The sequence below is a fragment of the Cydia strobilella genome, chromosome 24 (genome assembly GCF_947568885.1).
Source record: "Cydia strobilella chromosome 24, ilCydStro3.1, whole genome shotgun sequence".
Lineage (NCBI taxonomy): Eukaryota > Metazoa > Arthropoda > Insecta > Lepidoptera > Tortricidae > Cydia > Cydia strobilella.
In genome coordinates this window covers 4,870,332-4,889,286 of record NC_086064.1, presented here as the reverse complement: position 1 = coordinate 4,889,286, position 18,955 = coordinate 4,870,332, and the positions used below count along the sequence as shown (strand labels likewise).

General features: G+C 38.1%; 2 protein-coding genes across 2 annotated transcripts in view; one reads left to right on the top strand and one right to left on the bottom strand.

Annotated features, from left to right (window-relative positions):
- Positions 1-18,955, top strand: part of LOC134752127 (heat shock 70 kDa protein cognate 5) — a 154,357-nt gene that overhangs the window by 73,734 nt on the left and 61,668 nt on the right. The gene's annotated exons all lie outside the window — the stretch shown is intronic.
- LOC134752190 (ATP-citrate synthase) overlaps positions 1-18,955 on the bottom strand; it is a 41,338-nt gene that overhangs the window by 21,709 nt on the left and 674 nt on the right. The window contains exons 2-8 of the mRNA XM_063687803.1: positions 8,230-8,345; positions 5,618-5,723; positions 4,044-4,229; positions 3,373-3,486; positions 2,760-2,839; positions 1,759-2,017; positions 1,047-1,137 (exon numbers count right to left, since the gene is read on the bottom strand). Of these exons, the coding sequence (XP_063543873.1) occupies positions 1,047-1,137; positions 1,759-2,017; positions 2,760-2,839; positions 3,373-3,486; positions 4,044-4,229; positions 5,618-5,723; positions 8,230-8,279 (886 nt within the window). The 5' untranslated portion in view covers positions 8,280-8,345. The remainder of the gene's footprint in view (positions 1-1,046; positions 1,138-1,758; positions 2,018-2,759; positions 2,840-3,372; positions 3,487-4,043; positions 4,230-5,617; positions 5,724-8,229; positions 8,346-18,955) is intronic.

Sequence of the window (18,955 nt, the reverse complement as noted above, 5' to 3'; positions counted from 1 at the left end):
GAGCGTCGCGCAGTACTTTCGAATTACTTCATGAATCTTCAAAACCAATCGAGATGCCATTATAAAAAAAATTATAGGACATTAGTACACCATAAGCTACATTATTGTGTAAAAATAAAAAATATAAAAAAATGCGAAGTTGGAAAAAAAAAGATATTTAATACTAACTTCCGGTTTGTTATATGAAAAAAAGATAAAAAAAACTTTTTTTATAAATTTTCAAAGAAATCAACTAATATTCTCAAATAATCACTATTTAGTTATAATTAAATCCACTGAAAGAATTGCAATAATAATTTTTAAAAAATCCGTTCCTCAAATTTTGTAGTTTTTTCAAATGCGTATAAATTTTTAACGAAGCAATATATTAAAAAAGTAATGATGCCAAATTTTTTAATTCACATATAGGTCCAATTAATCCAACTATGAACAAAATCCAGAACCTGACAATTTTTTTGCTGCCCGCTTGACGTGAAATGCCCCATTGGGTAAGCAGATTCTTCAATTCTGAATATTTAACTGCCCCGTAAAGTAGGTACCATTAGGTTTTGAGGGAATAATAACAAAACAATAGGTTTCTTTATTAATATATATAATAATCTTTGAAATAATACGGCTAAAAATTAATTCGAGTAGTATTTTGTATGGTTGTATGTATATTGTATGTACCTTGAATATCGTTGAGTCTCGATACACTAACAATTAACAGTTCCAATAGGAATGTGACTGGTGGACTTCTAGGCCTGAGATCGTAAGTTACTTAAAGAAGCCTCCTATTAGTTAGTCATTTAAACTTTATAAACGAATTGTATTTGGTATTTATTTACGTCGTGAAGAAACTGGACTATACCAAATAGACATTTGGTTGTTATCGTATACCCTCTAGGTTGGAAGGTGGCTTTTGTTAAAACTAATACCTGTGCTAATTCTTGAGATAAAGTAATCAAAAGTGTATCGCAGTTCCCTCTTAAAATGCAACTGAATAAATGAAGCTGGCATTTTACACCTTTTCTGGTAAAAATATAGGTCACAATGGTGGGACATACCCAGCTCGCAGATGGTGTCGGTGTACACCACGGACGCGCCACCGCCCGCCACCATAGTCCAGATGCGTCCAGACTTGTTCAATATCGTCAACTGGAAACAACAACGTTTCATTTGAAAAAGTTACGAAAATAGGGCCCAACAATTTCAACAAAACTTGTTTATGTATTTAAAAAAATTGCCGGTAACAAATTAGGTAGCGAAGTGTATAAATTGTTCAGCCAAAATATAAAAAAAAAAATATTGCTTGCTCAATTTACCTGTGGCATATATTATCAGAACACAAATTTTTTGAACAATTTTTGAAAAAAAAAAAAAAAAATTAACGTAAAATAGACAAATTTAGCAAGATCTAGTAAAATTAAGATTGATTAATGTTCTAACACCCTAAAAACTTACTTACCTTTAGGCTCCACCCATTCACATTTTACATTATTACCTCTCCCAATCCGAATTTTTAGCATCAAAAACCGATTTAAGGTTTTTTTAGGGTTCCGTACCCAAAGGGTAAAAACGGGACCCTATTACTAAGGCTTCGCTGTCCGTCTGTCTGTCACCAGGTTGTATCTCATAAACCGTGATAGCTAGACAGTTGAAATTTTCACAAATGATGTATTTCTGTTGCCGCTATAACAAATACTAAAAAGTACGGAACCCTCGGTGCGCGAGTCCGACTCGCACTTGGCCGGTTTTATTTTTAATTGTCCGACTCACCTTAAGACTGGCCCCGCTCTTAGCGTCCAAGTCCGCGATATGCGCCTCCTCAGGATACGCGTCGCGTCCGAACGGAGGGGGGAATGTGATGGTGCCCCAATTCTTGGCGCAGATGAAGTCCGCCGTCTGGTCGAGCTTGGCGGCCAAGTCCAGGAGGTAAATGCGCTCGTTGGTGATCACGATGGGGTTGATCTCCATGTACGTGAAGTACAGGTCCACGTACACGCGGTACAGGGAAAGGATGAAGGTCGTCAGTATCCTGGAACAAGTAATATACGTTATAAACTGAAATAGATGTCATATTAAAGGAAAAGTCCCGCCGTGGCGGGGTGGCTTAGCGGTTCAAGGCGTTAGCCCGGATTGCTAAAGACGCCGGTTCGAATCCGGCCTTCACTGGAGGGCTTCGTCACTTTTTCTTCAATATATGACGTCTATTTCAGTTTATAATTTATATATAGTAGTGTGACTACTTAAAAAACGCAAATCAAAATATTTCATACAATAATTTATTTGTTCCCAAAGTTGTGTAAGTAATATACATTTTAAAATAAGTTTGACACTGGGTTAACGGTTTAACCGCTTAACCCCGGGTTAGTAGGATGGTGCAAGTGGCCCTTACTGCCACATTTGGCATGACCCCTTCCCCCTACCCTTGTAGCCGTAGTGGATGACCCCTAAGGGCACTTATCAGTGCGTTCATCACGTATATTTGTTCCAGAGTTTTGAATGTTTTCCATGTATATCGTATCTATATATAAGTATATCGTAGTTTAGTAGCCACAACACAAGCCTCATCGAGCTTACTGTGGGGCTAGGTCGAAAATTATTTGACATTATTATTCCTGTACAAGGTGCGTTGGGGTAATATCGAAAGGGTTTTTCATTCGGGGTAAATTGAAAAGTCGCCCTTAATGCTTCGGCATTCGGACGATTTTTAGTCTCACTTTTCATGAAAATCCCTCTCAATCTTACCCCAACGCATCTTACAATGAATTAGGTACCTTTTAGTGGAGGCGGACTTGATGTTTTTGAGCAAAGTCCTGTCGATTTCTTCTCCGGTGGGGAATGTGTCTACCGCTACCTGGAATCCAATGTAAAATCATAGAAGCATAATATTGGACAAAAAACAAGATGTGTTACTTACTGAGGGCCTAGCCAAGATGAAAATCTATGATAGAAAATGCCAATTGAACCTAAATAATGTACGGAATAGTCACGTAACTTTTCGTAACACCTGTCCTGTCATCTCAATACATATTTTTTTTCATTTGGCGTTTGTCGATGTAGGTATATCATCTTAACTGACGGCCGGTCTGGCCTAGTGGGTAGTGACCCTGCCTGTGAAGCCGATGGTCCTGGGTTCGAATCCCGGTAAGGGCATTTACTTGTGTGATGAGCACAGATACTTGTTCCTGAGTCATGGGTGTTCTGTATGTATTTAAGTATTTATATGTATATTATATATATCGTTGTCTGAGTACCCATAACACAAGCCTCCTTGGGCTTACCGTGGGACTTACAAAACAGAATAACAATACATATTTAGATAGTTGATCCACTCATATTCGTTGTGTTAATTTTCTAGGTAAATACTATGGGGAAATATGGATTTACCTCGAGCCTGACTGCCAAAGCGTCAACATCGCCGACATCCACGCCGCCCTGGTGGTGGAACAGAATGGTATCTGTCCGTCTGCCTGACTGTATGCAAATGTACATCTCCTCATTCTGAAAAATAACAATAAGCCGTTTAAAATTACATGCAAACAGCTCAGCGAAGTCAATTTAGTTTGTTATAAATATACCCAGGGGTTTTTGGTGCGGGAATACTAGCCAAAAAAAAATAGGTAAAATCCGAAACTAAGCACATTCGGAGCTCACTGCTTATTTTTAATTCACAGTCGAGTAACTGTTTTACAATAAACAATTTTAAAAATACACGAATTAATTTCCGGACCCAAAACCCCAGTGTATGGTCATAGACTGTTTTTTTGATAAATTCAACTATAATGACATTGGAACAACATTAATTGAACTAATGCATCGTATTTGACGAAGGACTCGACAATGAATTGCGCCTATGACCTACCCCTTGCCGTATTTACTGCCTTATCTGACACATCATTAATATCGACATGTAGTTACATGTCGTACTAACCGCGACGTGTTCGACGGTTTTACGGGTCCCCAGGCACAGTTCCGCTGCTTTTCGGGGGAGTTTTCGGTACCGTGCAAGTAAATGCTGGAACAATATTCCTCCACCGGTTCGTCGCTTAATTACTGACCGCGTCGTGTTTGACGAAGGGCTCCACAATGAAGTGCCGCAGCTTGCCGACGGCGGCGCCGACGGCCTGCTCCTTGCACATGTGCTCGCTCAGCCAGCGGCGCACGTCACCCGCGGACTTATTCACGCCGACCAGGCCGAGCTTGCCGCGACGCTTGATCAGCTGGTCGGGCTTCACGACCAATTGCTGTTGACAATGGTGGATTATTAATGCAGTGTTCATTTAAGGTTATCTAAATAAAAAAAAGACTGGCAAGATTGTTCTGTCTACCTATATGTACCTATATTATACGTGTGCAATAAATACAATAACCATTTTTCATATCTTCTACAGTAGTATAAATAAGCGGTCAACAATAGGAGCAATCCAGCCCTTTGTGAGTGATTAATCAATGACGCAATTTTATAAGCATTTCTTGAGTCCCTTTGTCATAGAAAAAGCTAATTAAGATCCTAGCATTCAACTATTTATTTATGTAACTATTCATAGCTAAGTCAGTTAATTTCATCGTCTATTTCCTTACTTCAATTTTTTTTTTATTTACAGGGTAGCTCAAAATATCCCAAAGGTGTAAAAAAGGTATGTTTTAGTATTATTTGAATTATAGATATTTTGTTACAAAAAAGTTATTATCAGGCATTGAAGGGATTTATGCAAGCAGTTAGTATGTCTGATTTAAAACAATAACGAATCATGCCAGACTCTTATCTTTGAGCTTTGCAACACAAATATCGAAAATATCTAATCTAAAGACAATAATAACCTGACTAATACCGGAGATAATAAATCAGTTTGAGTGTATTGCAATTTCTCAGATAACCTATAGTAAACAATAAGGAAGCAGATAGTAAAAGCAGTTTTTAACGGCTTGGGAGTTTTATCACACTTAATAGTTTCATTACATGTATGAAGCGGTTATAAGGTCAACCGGAGTAAATACAATTATGGAGTAATTGCGTGTATTTAATTATTTCTCGAATACGATTGGTCGGAACGCCCTCTATGTTACGTTCAAAGTACCTCAGGCTTTTACCAGTAGGTGACGGGAGCTCTTGTAATTCACGTTGTTAAAAAAAAGAACTCAAATAGACGTAATAACAGACCTCTTTGGAGAGCCATGGGTTCTTACGAGCTCGTCCAGACGGTGTTTTGCTCGAAAGTGAAGCGGCACGGCACCAACGCTGTCCACACAGACCTTGTCACAACGAGATACATACCTCTTTGGAGAGCCATGGGTTCTTGCCGAGCTCGTCTTCCCAGACGGTGTTCTGTTTGAAGGTAAACCGGCACGGCACCGACGCTGTCCACACAGACCTTGTCACAACGGGATACAGACCTCTTTGGAGAGCCATGGGTTCTTGCCGAGCTCGTCTTCCCAGACGGTGTTCTGTTTGAAGGTAAACCGGCACGGCACCGACGCTGTCCACACAGACCTTGTCACAACGGGATACAGACCTCTTTGGAGAGCCATGGGTTCTTGCCGAGCTCGTCTTCCCAGACGGTGTTCTGTTTGAAGGTAAACCGGCACGGCACCGACGCTGTCCACACAGACCTTGTCACAACGGGATACAGACCTCTTTGGAGAGCCATGGGTTCTTGCCGAGCTCGTCTTCCCAGACGGTGTTCTGCTCGAAGGTCGCGAACCGGCACGGCACCAACGCTGTCCCTGGGCCTATGTGCCTGAAACACGAACGTACATTGTTAATTAATTTTGTATTAGGCAGAAACGTTGATGTCGACGGAAGTCTCGGTAGAGCGGCCACCACCACTTGGTAGAGCGGCAAGGTAGTTCCAGGAGTGGCGAGCTCGCGAGTTCGGTTCTCACTGGCGAGGCAGTGAGTTTATCAATAGGCTAGATGATGCAAATTTTCATTAATGGTACTAATCGATCAGGTTTTTTAGGATCAAATGTCTATATATGTGACCCATTGTATTAAAGAAAATATAATAGAAATGATAGTCAAAGTCGTATCTCAGCCGCGAAACGCTTCTAACAAAACGATGTGAACGTGACGTCAAGGTCACTGAGAGCCCATCTTGAAGTATGGACAAAACAAGAAAATTGCGTTTTTGTCGGTGAAATATTGCGTTTATGTATATAGTTGCGATACAATCTTTTTCTGGAAAAATATGTAAGGAATCGAATGGTCCCTTACTTTTTACCTTTTTGGAAGATTAAAAAAAAACTTAAATTTTGAAACTTTAAGGTCCTGTATTTTTGTATTATTTCCATATATTATTTTAATATCCACATTTTGTGTTAAATTGCTCATTTGCTATCTATTTTACTAGATTTTGTTAAAAATTCAACATTTGTCATCATCCCTATTCAGTGTTATCGCAAAGCCTTTATAAACGGAAAGCTAGCAAAACATTAGAAATAAAACACGGCAATAAAATAAACGGGGCCCCCCAAAAATATTTTCACGGCAATGGGTTAGTCAATTTTTTTATCAGCACAAGAAGTCGGTGTCAGCTTGAAAAACCGCTAACACAAGCTGAAATTGCGCGAAGTATAACATTTAAAACGTTCGCGTTTTTGCCCTAGAGGTCAAACTCAACAACCACGACTTGCAGCTAGTGGCGTTGCTTAAGGGGCTACCCAAGGTTTTCATCGATTTTTGACAAGCTTTGAATCGTATCTCCTACTTTTGCACTACATATAGAATTATAAGACAAACGGCTATTGGTTCTTCAATCTTTTATCTCCATTTTTGTCTACCGGATTTTGAAAGAAATAAATACTTATTTATTCATGTTTTTTTTAACCATTGTCAAAAAAAAAACACCTTTTTTTGTATCTCGATTGCTGTGAAAGATTTTACATATAGGTACGAAATCTACATATTTGAGTTCGTCTTTGACGTCTTTAAAAATTCGTCTAAGGTTTTAATTTTAAACTATTTAACACAAAAGTTATGGCCAGAAAACCAGTTTTTTGGCCTAAAATTGTTCAAATTTGATGCCAAATATTTCTAAAACAATGAACTTTGAAGTAAATATGGGATACTATATTGTTTAAAGCCGTTGCTGTTAATATGATAAGCTACAAAAAAACATTAGAAAACTAAGGGATTTAGATCGAAGGTCATTGGGGCATGGGATCCCCTTAAGAAACTGCCTACCGGGGTCTGAACAGCTAGGTTAAGCAAAGAAGAAGGTTGAGCAACTCCGCTGGCTGAGGTAAGACGTAGTTTTAAGTCTAATGATGATACACTGACTACATTTATACAATTAGCTTTCATTGGCCTTCCTAATTACCAAGAGTTGCGTATAGGCGATAATTAAAACTAGTTAATTCATTAATTGTAATTATCGCAATAGTCGTGTCAGACGCATGCGCTTCGCTTCGCAGCGCTATGTGGTCAGGCAATTCGCAACTTTATATGAGGTTCATGAATAGATTTCTCTTTTCTAATATCCCGACTTGTCCCAATAAGTTCCAATTAACGATTTTGACGACCGGTCTGGCCTAGTGGGTAGTGACCCTGCCTGTGAAGCCGATGGTCCTGGGTTCGAATCCCGGTAAGAGCATTTTTTTGTGTGATGAGCACAGACATTTGTTCCTGAGTCTTGGGTGTTTTCTATGTATTTATGTATTTGTATATTACCTATATATATATCGTTGTCTAAGTACCCACAACACAAGCCTTCTTGAGCTTACTGTGGGACTTAGTCAATCTGTGTAAGAATGTCCTATAATATTTATTTATTTAATTAAGAAACTCATTGATAAGTGCCGGGGTTCGAACCCGTGACGTTCGGTTTGAAAGTTCGAGACTTACAACTTCTATGCATGGTTCATTTATAGTAAAGATTCATTCTTTCATCATAGTAAAGGTACACTTCATTTATTACCGGCCTGGAGCTGGAGATATAAAACTAACCCCTTTTTAGGGTTCCGTCTTTCACCAGGCTGTATCTCATGAACCGTGATAGCTAGACAGTTAGAATTTTCACAGATGATATATTTCTTTTGCCGCTACAACAACAAATACTAAAACCAAAATAAAATAAATATTTAAGTACGGCGCGCCTGATGGTAAGCAGTTACCGTAGCCTATGGACGCCTGCAACACCGGAGATATTACACGCGCGTTGCCGACCCTTATCATAAAATATATGGCACAGTATAACGCCATCTATTACAATGAATGACTGTTTGATTTATAGTGAAGGGTGTTACCTGTTGATGAGATCTTTGCCTGTCGCCTCGTATATGGCCTTCGACGACATGTTTGCCTGTTTGTGTGTATATTTGCTTTACTGCGCTCTACGCCGTCATATGGCCGATGGGCTCAACTGTGGACAAAACAATTATCGATTAGTAATACTGTAGATTAAACAGTATAAGTACTGGTGGCCTAGCGGTAAGAGCGTGCGACTTTCAATCCGGAGGTCGCGGGTTCAAACCCCGGCTCGTAACTTATTACGTTTCTCGGAACTTATGTACGAAATATCATTTGAAATTTAACAAGTTGCTTTTCGGTGAAGGAAAACATCGTGAGACATCCGGACTAATCCCAATAAGGCCTAGTTTTTCCCCTCTGGGTTGGAAGGTCAGATGGCAGTCGCTTTCGTAAAAACTAGTGCCTACGTAAATTTTTGGCATTAGTTGTCAAAGCGGACCCCAGGCTCCCATGAGCCGTGGCAAATTGCCGGGATAACGCCAGGCCTATGGAACTCTCCGCGCGAGCTCAGATTTATACCTACGACTCGCTTCCCGCCGGCGGGACTCAAGCTAGCCAGTTGGTTGCCACACGCGCTCACGCACGCACGTCACCGCGCGCTATGCCAAAGAAATGTCTCCGTCACGAACAAATAACACAGCTTATAGTGTGGATGGATGCAGAAACAACAAAACAAATAAAAAATATAGTTTTCCCTCTTTCGACGGATGAGGAAAAGTAAGTAGACATTCTCAATACTTACACCTATTGTTATTATTTTTACGATAGCTACAAGCTACGTAGGTACTATTAAATTGTTTTAAAGATGTAGGTAATGTTTTTTACGACACATTTATAGCTAGATATCTATACCTAAGACACCTAAGTATTTGAAAGAAGCGTCGGCAACCGGCAACTATTATATAATCTGTGATAACGCGAGGAAGAAAAAGAGTGGTATCATATATGTATACTTATATATGGTATCAAGTATCATAATTGTGGAAATTATATCAATATCATATTTAAAAACGCAGTTTCATTTCCTGACACCAGAATTTACTTGAATGCTTATTATCCAAAAAACACGTGCGAGACGTAGGTATAATTGAGGATTATTTTAATAAATATTACGATATAATTTAATTATATTTCTAAGGATGACTCATAAACTGAAAAACCTGTCATTCACTACTGAGTGTTGCAATCTGATAGGCATATCGTTACAAATGATAAAGTCAATAATTAATTCTTGACAACAAATTTATAAATTTGTGTCGTTTTCAAGCAAAAGGATACATGTAAGTAGTCGGTAGTTCATAGGGCGCTTTACAAAGGGGCAAAGTTATTGTTTAAGCGCTCGTGCTAATTGCACAGAATAAGTAAATTGATACCCGAGCAAACGAAAGATTCATTCAAGAGCGAGTAGTCGTAATAGGGCTCCGTGCGCCGCTAGCGCTATTGGCCTGCGCGGGTGGCATCGGTGTATTCCCGTTTGTCACCGCCGGGCACTGATAGGAATAGATGCATTCATATGAATCATTCCCATTTGTCCCCGCCTCATGTCACTGTCACGTGGGGCAAATGGGAATACACCAGTGGCCCCAGCTAAAATATGTGTTGTGTCTGAGATCCTAGCGCGAACACTCTTAATTCAGCTTCCCCTATCTCCAAGGCAACGCAATGGTTTTACCACCTTCCCGTCATCGAACGTGCAAAAAGTTGAGTAGTAGGGCCCCGCGCGTCGCGATTGGCCCGCGCGGGTGGTGTGGCATCGCATGATCCGCTTACTAGCGAGGCTACGCAAGTTGTATTGCGGACAGTGACGCCACGCGGTCTAACCTGAACCCTAACGTGAGAGAAATCGCTAATTACTACAATAATATTGCTAGATTACTATAATATTATTATAATAATTACTATGAAATCCTGAAAACTACCTAAAAATATCCATTTCATTTCATAAGTAGGTAAATATTATGCTTGGCTACAGTCTTATTATGAACGGGAATTTTAATGTGGATTGGAACCAAGGTGCTTAGAAGATTTTCCTAACTTAAAATTAAATAAATATTTAAATGGTTTCAGAATTATGACTAATAATAATATGACAATCATTACATTATGACTTTCAATAATTATGTCAAACAAAGGGACCCCACTTAAGGGCATGGCAATTGATTCTATGTATGGTGTGGCAATGCCTGTTCGGAGACCGAGTCACGCAATGCTCTCGAAACTCAACGTACTGGAAAACTAGGAAAAGGTATCAAAAAAACTGCAGGATATCAATTTGTCGTATACTAGAAAATAACTACACGCTAGTCTTTACGCTAATAAATTATTTCAAATCCAAAACCACAAAGTATGGTTAGTACTAACTGGCAGCGAGGTAGAAAATGAGTTAATTTAGCTCTCCTCTTCGTAATATGTAGGAAAATTACTCAACTATCTGAAAATCATAATCAAGTTTTATGGTCGCTACCTGGTCGCTGCTACTAGTAAGTAGGTAAGTAGTGCGCGAACTTTTGCACATTTATTTTTAAAATGAGCCTTCTCATCGTGAGTGGTAATGAAAGTCGTGCTTCAGGGGCATTCTACAAAGAGGTCTACTTTGTCGGAGACGTGACGCGTATGGCAGCTACCTTAACCTACAGGAATCTGTATTATAATTATACCGTTAAATTTAGAGCTAAGTTATCTATCTAACGTGTCAAATATCGAATTCTAAGGGGGCCACTGACTATCAGTTCGCCGGACGATACAGGCCTGTCAGTTAGAACAAAAATTTGACAGTTCCGAACAACTGACAGGCCGATATCGTCCGGCGGACTGATAGTCAGTGGGCCCCTTTAGGCGTCGTCCTAACCTAATACAACGGGACTACGCGATTATCGCAAAGTGACATTGACATTCGCGCGACGCGATCGTCAATTAGGACACCTATTCGAATATGTTTGATCGCGCATTCGCACGAGTAAAATTCGCGCAAACTTGCGATAATCACGTTGTATTAGGAAGATCTTAGCTTTATCAGAAGTGTTAAAAATAGTCGTGCTTCAGCATTAGGTGATGTTGGCATGCGTAGTGTAACATTTCGCGCGGCCACGTCGCTCGGATGAACGACCTACGCGTACGCGGCCATGATCTTGACATCGGAACTGGGTCGAATGACATGTATAATCTGTGCGTAGTGTCTAGTTCACTGGATGGACTGGTTGTTGATAAGTTTATAATATAATTGCAAATTTTATAATGAATGGAAAAGTACTCGTCGAGCGAGATTGTATTGCGAATTTGCTTAGAGCGTCGAACTAGCTGGACTTTACACATCTTGTCGAAACAATCATTATGCAGTATGCTTTTAAAAAACCTGTGCGTGATTTCTTTGCTGGCAGTTGAAAGAAGAATTAAGTATGTGTCTGACAAGTCGAAAAATAGATATTATATTTATTTATGTATGAGTATATATATTATTAATCTATATTAATGCCATATGTATTAAAGAATTATGTGGGACCACAAGTGGGTTTGACCAACTATACATACTGTGTTTTAATCCTTTAACAGTTTTTTGACAAGTATTCACAGATAATAAAATATGACACTGATGCATCAAGGCCGGTTTGTTTATAGAGGGCCTACCGCGGTAAACGCGAAAATCGAAATTTCGTTATCTGCCTCTTTATCGATCGAATATGCAAGAGTCATAGAAAGGTTAGATAACGAAATTTCGATTCTTTTGTTTCGTGGTAGACCCTCCGGTTGTGGTAGTGGCGCCCCCTGCGCAGAGTTTCGCGTAATATTCCCTATTACGGTCAAAGAATTTAATTTCAGTAGCATTTCGTACCTTGTCCCAGTGACAATCAATATGAAAGTGGCTGCGGACCTGATACTATTGCCACTGTGACAAGGTACGAAATAGTCATCATCATCTCAGCCGAAAGACGTCCACTGCTCGACAGAGGCCTCCCCCAAGGATCTCCACAACGGAGAGTCATTCGCTGCCCTCAATCAACGGTATCCCGCGACTTTAAGCAGATCGTCGGCCTTGCCACGCTGCGTCTTCCGGTACGTGGTCGTCTCTCGAGAACCTTTTTGCCCCATCGGCCATCGGTTCTGGCCCGCCCACTGCCACTAATTCCTCCTGCGGATCTCCTCATTTCTGATTACGAAATAGTACTGAAATTAAATTTCTTGATGGTAAATTAGCTCGGTACGGTTAACCGACCGCATTAAGTAAATGCACAAGTGTAATTACATCATTTAGAATTCGTGTTTTGTTCATAAATTATCCATTCGTAATAATTATTCCGTTGACCTAATGAACATATAATATTTGCTAGCAAGGTTCTGAAGTCCTTTAATTAGGCCAAAATAAAATGGTGTTTATTTATTAAAAGTGATTCATAATGCCTATGGTCATTTTCTGAAGCCCATCGTGAATCTTTATTTATTTTTGTAGTAAAAAAAAAATGAAAATCCTTTTTTTTACTAAGATTCAAACCGCTGAACCGATTAAGATGAAAAGCCTCCTGGGAAAGGACATAATAGTTCTTAGGGTTCCGTACCCAAAGGGTAAAAACGGGACCCTATTAAATACTAAGACTCCGCTGTCTGTCTGTCATCAGGCTGTATCTCATGGACCGTGATCTAGCTATCACGGCACAGTTGAAATTTTTACACATGTATTTCTGTTGCCGCTATCTTCTTCGTCGTTCCCTCATGACTGAGGATCGTGACCAAGAACTATATCCCTCCATTTAACGCGATCAAGGGCTATGTGGGCTGCCCTCTGCATGGAACCCCATGCTTGTCTAATGGAATCTAACCATCTTTCCGGGGCTCTTCCGCTCTTGCCGCTATAACAACTACTTAATACTAAAAAGTACGGAACCCTCGGTGGGCGAGTCCGATTCCACGCAGACGAATTCGCGGGCAAAAGCTAGTATATCCATAAATATGTACGCAGATAGATCACTAATTTAGAACGTGACTTATCTGCACCTTGCGCGTAATGTATACAGCCGTGACGTCAAGTGGGGTCGCAGGTGATTCGCAGAGGTACGTACCGCTCTGACAAATTTTATTTAGGGCCGCAAAAATATGTGACGCGTTCTTATTGCGCTACAAATAAGATCGTGTCAGATATTTTTGCGGCCCCCGTTTTGTGACAAATAGCTGGCAAAGACTTATATAGCTCCGTATAAGATGAATAAAGTATAAAAAACGTGCCTCGGAAATTAAGAAAAAAATATTCTCTCACAGATGGCGCTACCACCGATGCCAAGTCCGAAAACCCAATAGGAAAAAAAGCTATTGGCAAATAGAATTAATAGGAAAATAATATGCGAATGGTTAGAAATGCATTCTGGAAAGGAAGCTATTGAGAAACAATAAGATGGTAAAAATTGCGAATGGCAAACATCGCAATCTGGAAAAAACGAGTTCCGGAAAAAAGACAGTGACAGTACACAGTACACACTCAGTCAGAGCCACCATTTTATTGGTTAACGTGTCACGCATAGATACTTTCATTCACTCATTTGTGCCAGCTCTTGTGAATCGACCTGTATTTCCACCTATAAATGTGAGAGATGACATGAGTGCAAATAGTTTTACAAGAGATTATAACTCGTGGGAATAAAAGACATCGTCAAAACAACGTCAACGTTGTTACGTATTGTTAAACTACTTAGGTCAATTCCGGAAATTGAAATAGAATAATGTTTTGTAAGTAATGTAGAAGTCAAGGCTGAATGTCCAATGTACATGCTCCTGTTTCAATAAAAACAAAGTAGATATATACAAACGCATGGGTTTTTTCTAATAACTTATTTTTATTAAGACTAAAGACTAACAGCATATTATCATAGTCCCCTTTTTTTTCTAAAAAGGTAAAGTACGTTCATTAATAATAATAACGTTTCCTAATTTAAAATTATTGGTTAAAATTGAGCAAATTTCGTTTACAATACAGTTATATGACGAAATAACGACTTATTTCGATAATCCCCTTGTTATAAAAAGACCATTGTAGAAAAATGTAATGGAATCCCACCATTAAATACTACATTGACACAACAATGAGATTTCAGCTAGCATTTAAATATGGTATTACGCAATAGTAGTAACTATAGATACTTAATCGATACTATTGTTGCATTCAAAAGTTATTTTGAAAATATATATGCAGTTATGCACAATTGAGTGCCTTGAGATTATTTAAAACAAAACGTTATATCAAGTTTCAAAGCAAAATAGAGGTATCGTTCAAGTCTTTTTTTGCTGAAACGATAAATGTTAATTTTTTTTGGAACGTCTTTTACAAAATTGTATGTATTTTGTAGCGTTCCGCCAAAAACAAACTGTAATAAGTAAGCGTTTAGCGACTTATACATACTTAGTATCTACACAATCAATTTGTTCTTATCTACTAATTTAAAACGGAAACGAAGATTATTGATAATACACCTTAAGCGTCTGTTTGCGTGTCGGATTATTTTATTATGTATTGTGATATTAATAACTATTAATTGCAAAAAAATTACTCTTTATTAAAAAAAACAGTATCTCCTTAAACGTCTGTTTGCGTGTGGGATTATTTTATTGTGTATTGTGATATTAATTGCAGAAAAATCACTCCCTAAAAAATACCTAAGTATCTTTTCTTATTTATAGTCTTTCTCGTGAATGTGGTGGTAATTAACTTCATGCCCTTTGATGTGAATCTAGTGGCAAGGTCAGGTGACAGAACAATTAAATTGTCGCGGATACTTCACAATGCACTAGTACTTTATATAGGTTTAAATGAAATTATGTGAATGAGGACAGGTGCCTATTTTACTAACTTGAAAGTTGACACCTGTTACTGACAATTTCCTGTACATTTCTGGGTCGGTAAGTAATGTTCATATTTATGTATAGAACAAGAGCGAGCAATGTAATGAGAAGTGTTACCGTGGTGAAACAGGGACCAGAAGTGTATTTATAAAAAAGCATTCTGCCTATGTTGCCAAAGACAATTAATTGAGTGCTCACTTTAAAACTCGACTTATAGAATCTTGAGAAACTTTTCATATGGGATATTTTTTCAACCCTCAGCCAAATTTTACGATGTGAATTTATATTATAACCCAGGTATTGAGTATCTTTAACTATGGAACCAACCCCGAAATTGCAAAAAACAATAAGTTTTAGCAAAATCTTAATTTTTGGTACAAGCTTTTATCGCTTATTGTACTTTTCTTTCCACAGGCAACTAATACTCATCGAGATAATTCTGACAATCAATCAATGGCCTTAAAGTCTATTGCAGACTATAGAAACAGTGTCAGGTAGGGCGACAACATTTTCCATGGCTGTGCAGGCCAATACGGGAGCGGCAAACACGCCCACAAGCCTGGCAGGTGTACTGTGCCCGTGGCGAACAGACGTCGCTCTGATGACGCGTCATCAATTCTGACAACCCCAAACACAAATAGTTTTCGTTGTTTTATCACAGAGTTTCCATGGCCACTTGGCCACCTCCTGTCTCCATCACTTGATCAGCTTCATGTCATCATAATATTGTATTGTCATCCGATTTACATATGTATGCAAAATTTCAGCTCAATCAGAAATCGGGAAGTGGGTCAAATTTAGTTTCCAAGATTTGACACACACTAACTAACTAACATAATATATTATAAACGAAAGTTAAATAAAAGCTTGTAAAAATTGTCTCTCCCATAAAAATATCCACAGCTTATCAGGCGAAATGCATGTAACAGCAATTTTTTTTCGCGATTACGGGGTTAATACAAGATATTCTGTGATACAAGTTGCTCACTGTGATCTATAAATTCACCAAGCAAAATAAGGCAAAGGGTTGACAAAACAATCTGCATAAACCTGTTAAAGCCTAACCCCCTTAATCACAAAACATATAAAACCTCCGTTTTGACATGAAAAGGTTTGCGAATAACGAGTTACACGTTATGGACTACTTTTAATGATTTTAATTGCTAATCTAATACCATTAATAACGAATTTATTCAATTATACTCGTAGATAATCAGTTTTATGAATCTCATTAGGTTATCAGTTTTATGAATCTCATAAACTTATTACCTACCATTACCTATCCTAATTCATTTATTGCATTTATAATCTTCATTAAAACAAGATCTTTATTAGATAAACATTATATCACGAAACGTATCACCTAATAGTGTGTGTGTAGTTTTTGTATAAACAATTACACAATAAAATGTATTTCCACATACATTTTATAAATATTATAATATGATGTTGTAATCATTTATTTATTGCTGTTAATTTTATCTGGTCAAGTAAGTAAAATCAAAACTAAAACATCAAGTAAAAATTTCCATTATTCTAAAGATTTGCACTGGATCATTTGTAGAAAGACGTCTTTTATTAAATATTAGTGATATTACCCTGTTAAAGTCATGTCCTTGACATGTCGTAGCTGTCAACGACTAATCAATTTTATAATAAAATGAATTATTTTCGTATTGTAACAATATCAATTTATAATATTTAAATCAATGCTTGATTTATGTGACCTAAATATTCAGGGCAAGTCTGAAATATTTTTTAGGTTATTACAGAACCAGTCAGCAACTTCTTTCGCTCTACCTTCCCTTAGCCTAGCCCTTCAGGCTTAGCTTTATAGTGAGACTCAGGTTAATGGCTAGTGAGATGTGAGATTACAATAAGACACGCGATTACAATAAAAATATCTGAACACGCACTCTAACGCCTTGGCAAGATATGTTCAGATAGTTGCGACCACTTTGGCCGCTCCGATATATCTGTTAGAGTTAAACCAAGACGTCAAACTTCTATAAAATTATGAAGTATATAAATAACACTGACACTGCGTGAGCTGTCAAAATCTCTGCAGACTTTTCTTGGTTTAACTCTACCGGCTGTAGCTAGAATCTATACGGATTGTTTTCCTTACCAATTAGTCAAAACAACGGTAGAGCTAGTAGAAACAGTAGGTATAGTAGAGGTTATCGACGCTACCTAATCTAAAGATACTATACTACAACACATATATGTACAATTAAAGTAGGTAAACCGTAAAAGAGTGCGGTTTAAGATTCTCCACTTACCAAATACTGGCATAGTAGAGTCGTAAATAAGACTTCGATGTAACAACCACATTTGTTAGAAAGAGATACAATAGTACATTACGATACAAGTGCGAACAGTAGGAAATTCGTGACGAGTGGCGATAAATTAAAACACGACACGACACGAGTTGCGAATTACCTATTCGCACGTGTATCGTACAACGTTTTACAATACATGGTTATGTCATGTGTTAATTATCGCACTAAGGCGGTAAAATAGCACCATATGTACTGTAAAAAGAGGTCACATAAAAGGTTAGAGGCCGGTATAAAACGCGATCTAGGTAGGGTTTCCTACCCCGGGCTTAGGACAACATTAACAGAGGGCCTAACTCGAAATACAAAATCGAAATTTTCTCTCTGTCGCTCTTGCACGCAAATTCAAAAAATCCGATTTTTGATCGCGATTTGGCGATAGGCTTCCAGGGGCCTAGCCAAGAAAACAATCGTACATCGACAAACGAATAGAAAAATGTTACGAAATGTCACGTGACTATTTTCATACATTATTTAAGTTACGATTCGCGTTATATATCAACGATTGTCATGTTGGCTAGGCCCGCAGGTAATATTTGCCGGTCCCTGCCTTAAGTTAGCACAATGTAACCAGACTCCAGAAAACCTACCGCAAAAACCGAAAATTACGTTTTTTTTTTTGCGGTAGCGTCTCAGTTCTCTCTCCTGCATAATTTAATTTTAACCGGCCTCCGAATTGGTGAGATGTGTAGATGTATTTGCCTGCGTGCGAGTTGTTTGGTTAATAACCGGTCTGTAGACGTCAAAGCTGTTTATTTAAATATCCAATGTGAGCTTCAAATGTACGTCTTTAAACCAATAGTCTTTTAAATACACTTCTATATATGACAAAAACTTCCATAAAACATTTTTGACACAAATTTTAATTACTGCCTGTGCTGCTTGACGTAGATTATAGTGCTACATAAAATAGTAGAAAATAATTGAGGGCGCCACTTCCTACGTAACTGTCACATTTTTGACGTAAAATGCCTAAACATGGCAACAATTTAGTATAGATTTTTTTAAGTTCCATTTTATTTAATTTCTACAATTTTCTGTCACACTATATTTCGCGTAAAACTTGATACGTCACTAAATAATTCTTTCGTAGTGATTCTGATTAGCCTATGGCTTTATTTTTCTAAAAAGGAGTATTTTTCAAACGTCAACGCGTAAATGAAGATAAAATTCAGGGAAAACCTAGGTATTGTTTATATTTTTTACAGCCTTCATCAGGTATAAATGAAACTAGAGTTAGACCAAGAAAAGTCTGCAACGATTTTGATAGCAAACGCAGTGCAAGTGTTATTTTAAACCTCAAACTTCTATGAAATTATGACGTATAAATAACACTTGTACTGCGTGTGCTATCAAAATCGTTGCAGACTTTTCTTGGTCTCACTCTAACACTGATTGGGCCATCTGTTGCCTTTAAAATAATATAAATAAATAAAAGAAAAGTATACGGAGAAGTCAGAAAACTTCTAAAACACGCGTCAAAGACGCGTCAAGTAATTCGTCAAAGACTACAAATCTATCCGTATCCTGACCTTTGACAATATGTTTTGGAATTATATAG